Source organism: Anthonomus grandis, chromosome 15 (assembly GCF_022605725.1).
Source record: "Anthonomus grandis grandis chromosome 15, icAntGran1.3, whole genome shotgun sequence".
Taxonomy (NCBI): domain Eukaryota; kingdom Metazoa; phylum Arthropoda; class Insecta; order Coleoptera; family Curculionidae; genus Anthonomus; species Anthonomus grandis.
The window spans coordinates 14,663,989-14,677,188 of record NC_065560.1 but is presented as its reverse complement, the minus strand read 5'-3'; the positions used below and the strand labels follow the sequence as shown (position 1 = coordinate 14,677,188).

General features: G+C 34.7%; 1 protein-coding gene across 2 annotated transcripts in view; it reads left to right on the top strand.

Moving 5' to 3' along the window:
• The window catches only part of LOC126744913 (NAD kinase-like), a 29,830-nt gene extending 19,738 nt beyond the window's left edge, over positions 1-10,092 (top strand). For both annotated transcript variants that reach the window (XM_050452505.1, XM_050452506.1), the window contains 2 exons: positions 9,311-9,527; positions 9,576-10,092. In XM_050452505.1, the coding sequence (XP_050308462.1) occupies positions 9,311-9,527; positions 9,576-9,789 (431 nt within the window). In that variant the 3' untranslated portion in view covers positions 9,790-10,092. The remainder of the gene's footprint in view (positions 1-9,310; positions 9,528-9,575) is intronic.
• Positions 10,093-13,200: the final 3,108 nt, after the last annotated feature.

Genomic DNA, 13,200 nt, shown 5'->3' with positions numbered 1-13,200 from the left:
ATCTAACTGCCTTTTTTTGAATCACAAAAATTATGTTTAATAATCCCTTGCTGCTTAAACCCCAAAAAGGCAAGCCATAACGAAGATGGGACTCGAGAAAAGTACACTGAACGTGAAACTACCCCTCCCAGCTCATGCCCCGCCATTCTTACTGCAAAGCATCCAGAGGATAATTTTGATGCAAGATTTAGGATATGATCTTCGAAGCGAAGGCGACCATCAATAGTAATACCAAGGAACTTACAGCTTTCTTTGTATTGCAATGGGGAGTTTTCACTAAACATAAGGCCCTGAACGTCACACTTAAATCCCATAATAAAGGTTTTGCCCACATTAAATACTGTTTGCAGCACACCACTTTGATAAAATCCTTAAAAACCTGGGCTCTAACATTATCAGAATCTCTATGATTCCATAAAATGGCGGTATCATCAGCAAACTGAACCACTTTGCCCTGCAGTTTTAATGAACCCAAATCATTTACATAGAGCAAAAATAATAGTGCTCCTAACACTGAACCCTGAGGTCCTCCAGTTTTAAGGGATCTGGAATCGCATAAACATCCAGATACTGTAACTCTTTGGGTACGATTAGACAGATAGGATTTCAGCCATTGCAAGGCCACACCTCTAAAGCCATAATTATTGAGCTTAGACAGCAGTATTCCATGATCTATACAATCAAATGCCTTGGATAAATTGCAAAACACTGCCGCCGCGGACTCTCCAGAATTTAAGGACACATAGACACTCTCCAAAAAGACGAAAACAGCGTCATGATCCTTTTCCCGTTTGAAATCCAAACTGATTTGCACATAAAATGCAATTATTTAATTTAATTGCATCTTCAACTTCAGTAAGGCTACAGGATAAAAGAAAAAAGAATTTTGAACTGACACTTGTTGAATATAATGCAAAGGATCAATATTAGTATTAACATCCTTGAGCAATAAATGAGGAATATTACAGTAATAATCATTTAAACGATTTGGTCTTCTGGTTCTGAAACTTTCTTGTGAGAATGCCTGAAGTCATTTATAATTGACCAACATTCTCTCTGCCTATGTGAGGACACATTCAAGCGGTCACTATAATATATAATAATACTCGATATTTTGGTAAAAAGGGAGATTTTGCAACCAGAATACATCATACCAGATCAGCTGAAAATGTTAGAAAAAGCAAGAGTAGTTCTAATCAAAGTCTAAAACAAGAGCGATTGAAACAATTCTGAACCTGAACCTCAGTCAAATTTTCTTAAGTGAGTCACTTAAAAGTGACATGGAAATTCCATGTACCTTTCCAGGGCCGTAGTCAGGCGAGAGCAGAGCGCCTGCGAAGACCTTTGGATATTTTTTGGAATAAATTATTATCAAATTTTAACGCGTACCCACTGTTCTGGGATTTACAAAATCCAAAATGTTCAAACTCTTATTCATGCGCTCAAAAATCGCATTATTTCGAAAATCGGATTATTAAGTTATGAATGATTTCAATAATTGGATTATTATTCGAATTAAAAATTATTCATGTGTCAACATCGCAAATACAAGACATATAACACCTTTTATCAGCTGATCAAAAAGTATAATTTAAATTTAAATTTTAAGTTATTGATAAACTGCGAGAAGTCAGTATTACTGTAAATAGTAAATGATGTTTACGATGAGATCCGGAATCTAAAAAAAATAACTAGTTTGGGATTATTTTAACAGACTCGATGCAAAATTAGCCGTTTGTAACATATGCAAGAAAAATTTAAAATATTTTTAGAATGATTTTATATTACCATTATTTTCGAAATAAAATATGTTTATTTTTATTAAAAAAAAATAAAAGGACTAAATTATTTCATATTTACTTTTAGGTAAATTATAATCATAAATTGTAGGTATTCAAAAGTCGCATACTTTCGTCCTAGTCCCTAGAGTAATTAATTACAAAAATAATACCAGTATTATGTTTATTATTATTAACCATTGAATATTTTATAGTAAGTAAAATAAATAAAATCTATTACTATTAATCATTAAAAATATGAAAATGAAAAGAAATGGCAACGCAGTTGAAAACCTGGCTTTTGCCGCATCACTCGTTCAAAATAAATGAATTATGCATGATTTTTAATCTGAATTATCCCATCACTAATTTTCGTATTCACGATTTGTAGGCTTACATATATATTATAAAGGGTGTTCAAATAAGGACGCTCGAAAGTTAAAATGGAAATAAAGGAAAAAAATTTAAGTCAGCACTAAAAGTCTATATTGATCGTAAATAGCATTCGACGACATTATGTATGGAAGATTATATCGTTTAAATGGCCACCGCGACTGCGCTGTACAGCGTGCATTCGCATGGTCCAATTTTCGAGCACTTTTCCGCACATTTCAGCGTCTACCTGTCCGAGGACGCGAATGATGTTGGCCCTTAATGCTGCAATTGTTTCTGGCTTATCCGCATACACTTGAGACTTCACGTAGCCCGACAGGAAAAAGTCTAAAGGCGTTATATCGCACGATCTTGGTGGCCAGTGCACATCGCCGCCGCACGAAATAATGAAACCGTTGAACTTTTCATGCAGTAAATCCAGCGTTGCGCGTGCGGTGTGGCACGTAGCGCCATCCTGCTGGAACCAGATGTCTGTTAGATCCATATCGTCCAGTTAAGGCCACAGGAAATCATTAATCATGGCGCGATACCGATCTCCATTGACCGTAAGCGCGTTGCCCATAGCGTCCTCAAAAAAATATGGACCGATTACGCCGCCAGCCCAGAAACCGCACCATACAGTCACTTTAGCAGGATGCATAGCAATTGAGCAAGTCACTTCAGGATTTTGGTCAGCCCATATACGGCAATTCTGTTTATTGACATACCCGTTCATCCAGAAATGCGCCTCGTCGCTGAAGATGATTTTTCGTGCAAATGCAGGGTCGACTTGCAATTGCTCTAGAGCCCATGCGGCAAATGTACGGCGCTGTCCATGGTCTTGCGGTTTCAATTCTTGCGTCAATTGAATTTTGTACGCGCGCAATTTCAAGTCTCGACGCATAATTGTCCATGTTGAGGTCTTTGGAAGGGCAAGTTCTTGTGCACGTCGCCGCAATGACTGATGCGGGTCTTGACGCACGCTCTCTCGCACAGCAGCAATATTCTCGATTGTTCTTACTGTTCGTTGCCGTACGGGTGTTGTTTGGTCTGCCACTGAGCCAGTTCTCTCAAATTTATTGAGCAGACGTCGAATAGTAGACTCAGCAGGACGGCCATGCGCACCATAAATTGGACGCAATGCGCGGAACGTTTCACGAATCGAACATCTGTTTTGATGATAAATTTTCACAATTTCCACGCGTTGTTGAATCGTGTACTGCTCCATGATAAAATATCAAGACTAACTTAATAACCTCACAAAACCTTACAAAATTTGACAGCTGTATCCCCACCGGTTTGGGCGCGCGCGCCGTTCAAACATCGAGCGTCCCTATCTGAACACCCTTTATATCTGCGACCTACTGACTGTACCTTTCAATTTTAAATGATAGTTTGAGTGACAAAAAATAATGCCGGAAATAATTTTTGCGAAATATCTATTATTTCATTAGTTATAAATAGTTCAAATTTTTGAACAAAGTTTTTTATTTTCACAATATCTTATTTAATACTAAAAGTGAGTAATCTTACAGTCTGCGCGTTCTTAAATGTGGAACGCAAAGTGCATCATAGTTTTTGTAAATTCATCACAAAATTATTTTATTTATCACAACATTTAATTTTTACATGTTCTCATATGTTTACGGTACTTTCATTAAGAATGGGCAATCTCTAAACTAGAGATACTACACACCAAAATATGGACTTAACACGTCTTATACAAATGTTGCAGGTTTACGAGATACAGGTATTTAAGTTGGAATTTTAATTTAAAATTTCTTAATAATTTTGTGATTTTAAACAGTATGGTCTTGAAAATTGGCGACTTTATGTGTTTTGACATGAACATTACGAATTTTGTGGTGAATTTAGCATTATTTATACAGGGCGTTAGGTACACCCTGTTACTTAGGTAAATTACAAAATATCTTTTTGCCTAATCAGTTATGGCTAAAACAACTAGAAAATTTAAAAGGCAGTTCAATTTTGAATAAAAAAGGTTCTCTTGTTTATTTCATATAACTCTATCAGTTTTTAAGTTATTTGTATTTTAAACATTCAGCGTAAAGAATCCTAAGCCACCGTTATTACATTGACTTTTTTTTCAAGTAGGCCTGTGTCAACACTTTTCAGTTTTTTGGGTGAAGAAATTATATGACAATTTTACTGTCACTAAGTAAGAGTGTATTATTTGTAGTAAAAATTCTAAAATAAGAAAATGCCACGTCATAATGAATATTCACAGCCAGAACGTATTTAGAATTATACATAAATCGAAGACAACCCAATCACAAACTCTTCAGACGTATTTATACCCGCTTAGGCAAAAAAGAGTGTTTTCATCCTAAAACCTTAAATGGTGCTCCAAAAAATTATAACGTCGATGATGAAGAAGAGGTTTTAGCTAGTATTTCGGAAAATCCAGATCTCAGTACTCGTCGGTTAAGTACGGCAACAGGAATAAACCAATCGTATACCTGGAGAATTTTAAAGAAAGAGAATCTCCGTCCATATCACTATACTCCTGTCCAAAATTTGGTATCTCAAGATTTACCAGATCGCCAGTTTGCTCAATTTATGCTAGATAAACAATCCGAAAACCAGGAATTTTTTAATGACCTTCTTTTCACCGATGAGGCGATGTTTACTAGACGAGGTTTTTTTAATTGGAAAAACAATTTTTTTAATTGGTCCTTTTCAACTTCCTCCTAATCTAAACGAGCCCCTCTATTTAAACTTCCTTGAACAACAGTTAAACCCACTACTAGAAGATGTACCACTTGTTGTTTTTCTTGGCACATATTGTTTATGCAACACGGGGCGCCGCCACATTTTCTCTGCCAGTACGGCGATACCTGAATAAACATTTTCCTCGCCGGTGGATTGGGCGTAGCAAACTGATAGAGTTACATGAAATAAACAAGAGTACCTTTTTTTATTCAAAATTGAATGAATTGAATGAAAAATTGATTTTCTAGTCGTTTTAGCCATAACTGATTACGCAAAAAAGATGTTGTAATTTATCTAAGTAACAGGATGTTACTAACGCTGGATAAATAATGCTAAATTCTTAAAAACTTCGACTTTAAATACCCTGTATCTCGTAAACCTGCAACATTTGTATAAAACATGTTAAGCTTAATCGCCATATTTTGGTGTGTAGTATCTCCAGTACAGAGATTGCCCATTCTTAATGAATCACCCTGTATAATGAACATTTTAGCGAAACAAACTTTATACTAAGTATAAATAATCAAATACGCTGAGTGTTTGTTTGTTGACATTTGAGCGCTCGATCTCGCGGGAACGCTGCTCGCAATTTTTCCATCATTCTAAGGTCCGCAGTCGAGTTTGTGCAATTGTAGTCCAAAATATTGTGACCTTTTCGGGAAAGAAGAACATGCCAACATTTGGGAAAACCTAACGTTACTAAAAAGTTACACAGCAACCATGTAATAATAATAATAACGTTTATTATTTACCATGGAAATTACATAGAACTTACAGGTATGTTTAATAATTGAGGTAAATAAAAGCCAATGTATCAGACATACATTATATCCAAGTAGTGTAAGTTAGTGATTTGAAACAGATTACACCAATACAATAATTAAAAAAGGGATAATATTGCTAAAACTATCATTCAATTATAATTTATACACAATAAAAATAAATCTTATAGCTCTAATTTGCATGTTACTGATTATCTAATAAAATTTGCCTTACTTTTGTTTTAAATCTATAAATGCAATTCGAAATATCAGTTATATCGGGTGGTACCACATTAATGATATTACAAATATAACAATGATTTTTTGAAAAATTGATTTTTTTGTTTAGGAATAGTTAAAGATTTATTTCTTAAATTTAAGTGGTTAATTTCTGTCCGAAATGTACTTTTGTTGTATCGCGGTATTTAATAATTTTATAAAATAGAATACTGGAATGTAGCTTACGTCTATTAAACGTATTAAGCCACTTAAGATCATTAAGCATAATAAAATATAAAAAAAACAATAATAATAATAAATAGAGGGTTTTTTCACATGGTATCAAACCCTGGGGCGTATATCTAATACCAATTTTAAACCTTTGTAAGTCTACCTTATATTAATTTTTTAGGTTTTTTCTGTGTCTGTCTTTTGGTTTTTTTTTTGTTCGGAACTATTTCCTTTTAGTATTCTCTGATGATGGACACCACTGTGTCCGGAACATGTTGGGGATTTTAAAAAACTTTATGTTTAATTAATAAGTGGAGGGAGACTGCAGGATTTTCATTTTATCTTAAAATTTAGATTCTTATGTAAACTTTAAAAATGGAATAATATATGGGGTGTTCCGTTTAAAATAACAAAGTTGATACCTACTTCCGGTATAACAGAAAGTACCGCCATCTTAAAAATATTTTAGTCGAGTTGCCCTTATCTACTAGTATATTATCAAAATTTAGGATTTTTCCTAATTACAGTTTTACAACAATCGATCGGTGCGGTTACTGGAGATTCATCCATGTATTAATTTGTTTCTTTATTGTTATTATTAACTACAGTAATGTATGGATAATCCGAACAGAAAGTTGGCAGACCCCGTTCGGTTTAACAAAACTTTAGGATTATAGGATTCATAATAAATGATTTCTATAATCCGACACGTTCGGTTTATAGATAATTTTCTTCACCATATAAATACACTATCACCAAAAAATATATTTGTACATAATGGCTTTAAAAACCTTTATTTATGTGCATACATAAATGCATATTTCAAGATAAAAATAAACTTAGCAGAAAACCAAACAAAAGATTCAGTAAAAATTTATGTAACAAGAAAAATAATTACGATTTTTAAAGAAAACAGTTAACTGCATACATAATATGGACATACTTCATTGTCTCTTAATATTTTCTTTGGATAAAATTGTCCAGAGTTCTTAGAACAGGTTTTTTGATGCTTAGATCGACAGCCTTCTGTCGAATTCTTCTTAGATGGATCACTTCATGCAGTGGCAATTCATTTTCTTCCGCCCAACGTAAACACTTATCAAATGAGATCACCGGACCGGACCGGACATTTTTTGTATAAGTTCATCCTCGTCATCAGGTTTCTAATTTTCTCCTGCGAAATGTCGCAGGAGGATCATTGCTAATGAGCAATGATCTCATCATCTTTTAAGATCTCTATATCCAAATTTTCCTCGTCATCACCTCTTGCCCATTTTTCAACTTCTGTTTTATCTATCAGATTATCAGCACGATTCACTTTGTTCACTAACTCCACTAGATCAGGTCTTTCATCTGACAAAATAGAATCATATATTTCTCCTCATAAAGCATGCAGGGGTATAAAATCTTCTTCATCCCATTCGTCCATGTCTTTGGCGGAAATAAGTTGACACCACGATTTTCTCACCAGTTTTTCAGGCACTTGCTTCTAAGATTCGGCTAATACAAACACAGCAATCCTTTAGCGACACATTCTTTAAACATTGCGCAATGTTTTCATTTGCGCAACAACATGATGGCTGGCTAGTTCTTGGCCTGGTCTGTGAGCTGAAGCATTGCCACTATTAAAAGGGCTTTCTCTTCACGGGCCCTTCAGGGCCACTTGCATTTGCACAAGGCATAAAGGCTAATTCGGTCTTTACTGATTTTCCGACCCGGGGCACCCTTTTCGTCTGCGTGTACTAATGTCTTTTCAGGAAGGCAGCGCCAGTATAATCGTTGTATAGCGTATCGTATCGTATAATCGTCATCGATTCGTTCGCGTTATAGATTTGCTCTGAAGAAAGACCGAGTTGCTCAATTTTTTGTTTGAGTTCTATACGAAAGGGTTCCACAGCATTTTCGTCACTCGATAGCTTTTCCCCGGTAACTTTCAACGAGCGGATCCCAAATCCGTGTTTGAAGCCTTGAAACCATCTTCTGCTAGCTTCGAAGTTGACTCCTTCGCCATTATTCATTTCTGTAAAAAATTGGCGAGCCCTTTGAAGGATGATTGCTTCGGAAATTGGTGTATGTCGTGCTCTCTGTTGCAAAAACCATATATACACTGCATCTTCAACAACAGAAAATTCCGCTTTGCGCATCGTTTTTCTTGTTCCCGGCCCTTTTTGCAGTACGCGACACATAACGATTATAAACTCTTTTTTTTCTTGATATCGGATATTGTTGACTTCCCGACATTAAAACGTGTCGCCAAGGACGTGAATGAACATCCGGAATCCAGCAGATGTAAAATTTCAGCCTTTTGTTTAAGACTTAATGTGACATGCTTACGTTTAGAAACCATGGTTTAAATGAAATATGCGATACATATACATATATGCAGCGTGCAACTCACAACACAACTACATAACTCTACTATTTCCATAAAACACGTCGAAAATACTATAAAACCACGAAACGTCTTGCTGCAAGAACAAACTTACAATTATGAACTACTCACATAAATTAAACGTTGCATCATCTTTTCGCACTAGACGCCCATGCTCGCGTACGTACCGACAGTTCGGATTACGGAATTTACGGTGTTTAGGTTATCGAATCAATTTTACGCAATTGGGGCGTTCGGATTATAAAGTAGTTCGGATTATACGGGGTTCGGACTATCCATACATTACTGTATTTATTTGTCTTGGATTTCCTTTATAATAATTTAACGTGGTTCTGTCTTGACATTGTTATACATGTATAATGTGTATTGATTTGTTTTCTTTAAGCAGGTTTTAATTTTTTATAATTATCTATAGATTTATAACAGCTTTATTATCTATAGTTTTTATCTAACGAATAATTTAGAGAAAAATAAATATAAGTCAAAACTAAGCTGCGTTAAGTCAACTTAATTGATATTTTTTTCTAATTAAGCCGAAAATGGGACATTTTGAACGGCAATAACTTAAACTCAGTTGAAGATAGAGATATAGTACCTCATTAAAAAACAGTTTGAATTGACTATAAAATCCAAAAATGAAATAATAAATAAGTGTTCCATTAAAAAAACGCAACATTGTAGTTCAGTCTTTTGTTTTTCATGCAATTATTTTTTTATTACGATTTTCAAATTCTCCGAGGTTCGGATTCGTTTTTTTTATTCTATGCCAATGTGTGGTAATACTGAAACTCTTTTTATTCTTTCCTATAATTTTTTTTTGTTAGGTAGTACCGCCTATGCGGTTGCCGCCGGCGCATCAATGATCCACCCAAGCGTACCAGCTATAATGATAACCCCAATTTGTCCACATTCCTTAAGTTTTAGACCTATCGTAGTACCTGCCGGAGTAGAATTGAAAATATCCGTATCACCTGAAAGTCGAAACACCTCCTGGGTGAGTTTCGATGGTAGAAACCGACAAGAATTAGTTCACGGAGACAGGTAAGTTTTTTCTTAGATTATAGGGAAAAAATTAATTCAATTATTTAGTTTAAAAGTGACAACATCGATCTATCCGGTGCCCAGCATATGCGCACAAGATCAAATTAGCGACTGGTTCGATTCTTTGGGGGAGTGCCTTCACTGGAACGTGAGAAAGAAGCAAAAACATTTGGATGAATTAGAGGATTTAACTCATTCCAGTTCAATCGATACGTTGACTGATTCATCGATAGAGAAAGAAATCTTAAATAATGCGACTTAAGCAATCTTTTTCACTTAAACTAGTCAAGGTTGTCATTCGGCTCACATTTGACAATATAATTATAATAAATTCGTGAGGCAAAACAATTTATTTGGCATTTAATAACATAATGTGCAATTTACAGTTGTTTTTTTTTAATTGTTGTTTCACCGATAAATATTTTTTAACACGTTTTTAACACGGTCTTGTCGGTATTGATTGTTCTCTTTATATTTGTTTTATATTTAAATTGTTTGGTGCAGCCGTGTTTTTATAGTTTATTTGAAAATATACAAATCAAAAAATAAATTTATATTTTTTCAATTCGTTTGTTATTTTATTTCATAGTTTTAGTACATTTTAAGTCTGAAAAGAATATCCACATATTCAGGTCTTAACCAAAAAAAAATATTAACCACATTAATAATAAGGCCTAATTGGTCATATAAATATCAGTCGGGAAATGCCTCCTTTTCTTCGAAATACAAAGTGTTTATATCAAAACAAGTTTTTTATGTAAGGTAACCGGGGGTAATAAGGCCCACCAGATATTAAGGCCCAACGCTGGTTTGCCCGATGGAAAGGGCCTAAAATATTTACATCGCCATCTGTTAATAATATTTGGTATTACTGTGACCGGAAATGTAATTCTGTTCTATGGTTATGAGCCTCCTGGCTTATTCTATGGTGTCACGTTTCGCTGTGCTATATTTTATAAGAATTTCGACCGGTAAGTTAGCAAATTAAATTGCTTCAATAATACGTAGATTTTTCATTATATTTGCATGATAATCTACAGGGTGGCCATTTGAAAACGAAACAGAGCCTATTTTGGGTCTCTCAGAACATTTGCGAAAAAATCCTCGGACCCGTCAATTTTTGATTCAAGGGGGAAACATTTTTTTGCTAGTTTCGCCCCCCTGAGGGCAAAGCCCTAGCGGGGGTGACAAGGGCCCCCAAAATTTTAAATGGAATGGGGGGTCGAGTGACCTTATTTTGAAGGTATTTTTATGTGGATTATAACCCTAAAGTTTTAAATCGTTACTATTTGCCTAGTCGATACAGGGGCTAATAAAAGTAACAAAAAAATTTTAAAAAGTATAATTTTAAATAAAGGGCTTAAAGAAAAAATCAATCAAGTAAATGTTCAAAATGTTGGCCTTCGACTTCCATACAATAATACAGGTTTTGTTCAAACCTTTCCCGTACATTTTGCAAAATTTCTGGGGTGATTTGACGACATTCATCAATTATTCTTTGTCGCAAATGGTCTAGCGATGTTGGCTGACTAGCATAAATTTTAGTTTTTAAATGGCCCCATAAAAAAAAATCTAACGGGCTTAAGTCCGGGGAACGAGGAGGCCATTCAATAGCTCCTCTTCTTCCAATCCATTGTCCTGGAAACCTTTAGTCCAAATATTGACAAACCCTTGCAGCATAGTGGGGTGGCGCCCCATCTTGCAGAAATACTAGACGATTTTCCAAGTACTCGTTGTTATTTTCTAGTATCTCCACTAATGCTGGATGAATTGTATTTTCTAATAACTTCAGGTACATCTATCTGTTAAATTGCCAGGTAAAAAAAAGGGGCTTACGATATGTTTACCAAAAATGCCAGCCCAAACATAAAATTTTTCATTCAGGATGTTGTGTATGCACCTCACGAAATATTCTGGGATTTGAATCAGCCCAATAGCGACAGTCGTGACGATTCACAGTACCGTTTAGGAAAAAGGAGCATTCGTCAGAAAAACATACATTAAATAGAAAGTGTGGATCATTGGCGGCTTGTTCAGATATAGTTTCACAAAATTGTACTCGCCTATCAAAATCGTCTTCGTTTAGTTCTTGTACGAGATGCATTTTGTACGGATGAAACTTGTTTTTTTTTTAATATCTTCTGAATGCTGCTTCTCTTAATACCAAACACGGTTGATAACTTCCTTGTGCTCAGTGTAGGATCTTGCACAATATGGCCTAAAATAGCTACTTCTGAAGCTTCATTCACCACTAGATTATTCATTTCGTGCTTTTTATTAGCCACAGACCCAGTTTCCCTAAATTTTTGAACCAATTTCAAAATGTACTTGCGATGGACCTGTCGATTAGGGTGTTGTAGTGTGTTAAAGAGCTGGGCAGTTCTATTAGCATTTTCATTGTTCGCAAGAAAAGAGAAATTATTTCAACTCTTTCAGCAAGTGAATGAACCATTATCACACTCAATGTTTTAACTAACTAACTTTAAAGAGCTATTTGTTTGACACACTATGATCTGACAGCAGTAATTGACAACCACTATTAAACTTCAAAATGTTGCTATAATAACAGTCTCAACAATAACCAAGAGTTCCCTTGCAGAATTGGTATAGATACCTACGGGTATTAAAAAAAAACAACAGAAAGTACGGTTCACAATGTAGGAGAACAAAATTTTTTGTATTTATTTACCTGCTAAATTTACAAGCATTTTTTTTCATAAAAAATGTTTCTGTAACTTTTATTAGCCTCTGTATCGACTAGGCAAATAGTAACGATTTAAAACTTTAGGGTTATAATAAAAATACACACACATAAAAATACCTTCAAAATAAGGTCATCGACTCATCACTCGACCCCCCGTTCCATAATGGTTCCCCCTTGAATTAAAAATTGACGGGTCCGAGGATTTTTTCGCAAATGTTCTGAGGGACCCAAAATAGGCTCTGTTTCGTTTTCAAATGGCCACCCTGTATGTATCTGAAAGTTTCATTTTATGCAACCTTTCATTTTATATTGCGGAGGGTTGTTGGGTGGGGTCAGAAATAAAACAGAAACCTGTTTACCTAAATGTCGACGTTTCGACTTATATTAAGTCATCCTCAGGACACTGAAATGGATTCAAGTAATTGCAGAGATAAAACAAAGTAATTTCAAGTACATAAAAAACACTATTAAAATAAATGTTCTTTAAGTTACAAAAATTAAAACAACAAAAAACAAAAACCACGACGCAGTTAAAATTACATTCAAGTACAATCCGTTAAAAAAAAAAAAAAAATTATAAAAAAAAACAGTATAAAATTATTTATTTTTTTTTATACATTACACCTCTTACCTAAGTCTAGGTTTCTTAAATTATAATTAAAACACATTTATAATAGGAGCGTAGAATTATTTTTAACATGGGTTAAATTGTAGGTGTTATTGTGGGCAAACTAGAACCATTTTATATTGGGTTTGTTTGTTGTTTCATAACCTCAAAATAAATTTTATTGTGCTACAGGTGATAAGACCCAGGCCTTATTTTCTGCAAAGCATTGAAAAAAGACTTAAGCTTTACTTTCTGCCGCCATGAATACACGTATTCATTAGATTTATTTATTCTTTTACAGAAGATGGGTAAAAAAGGCAGAGGGATAAGAGCAAATTGGAATGAAGAGATGATGAGAGAGG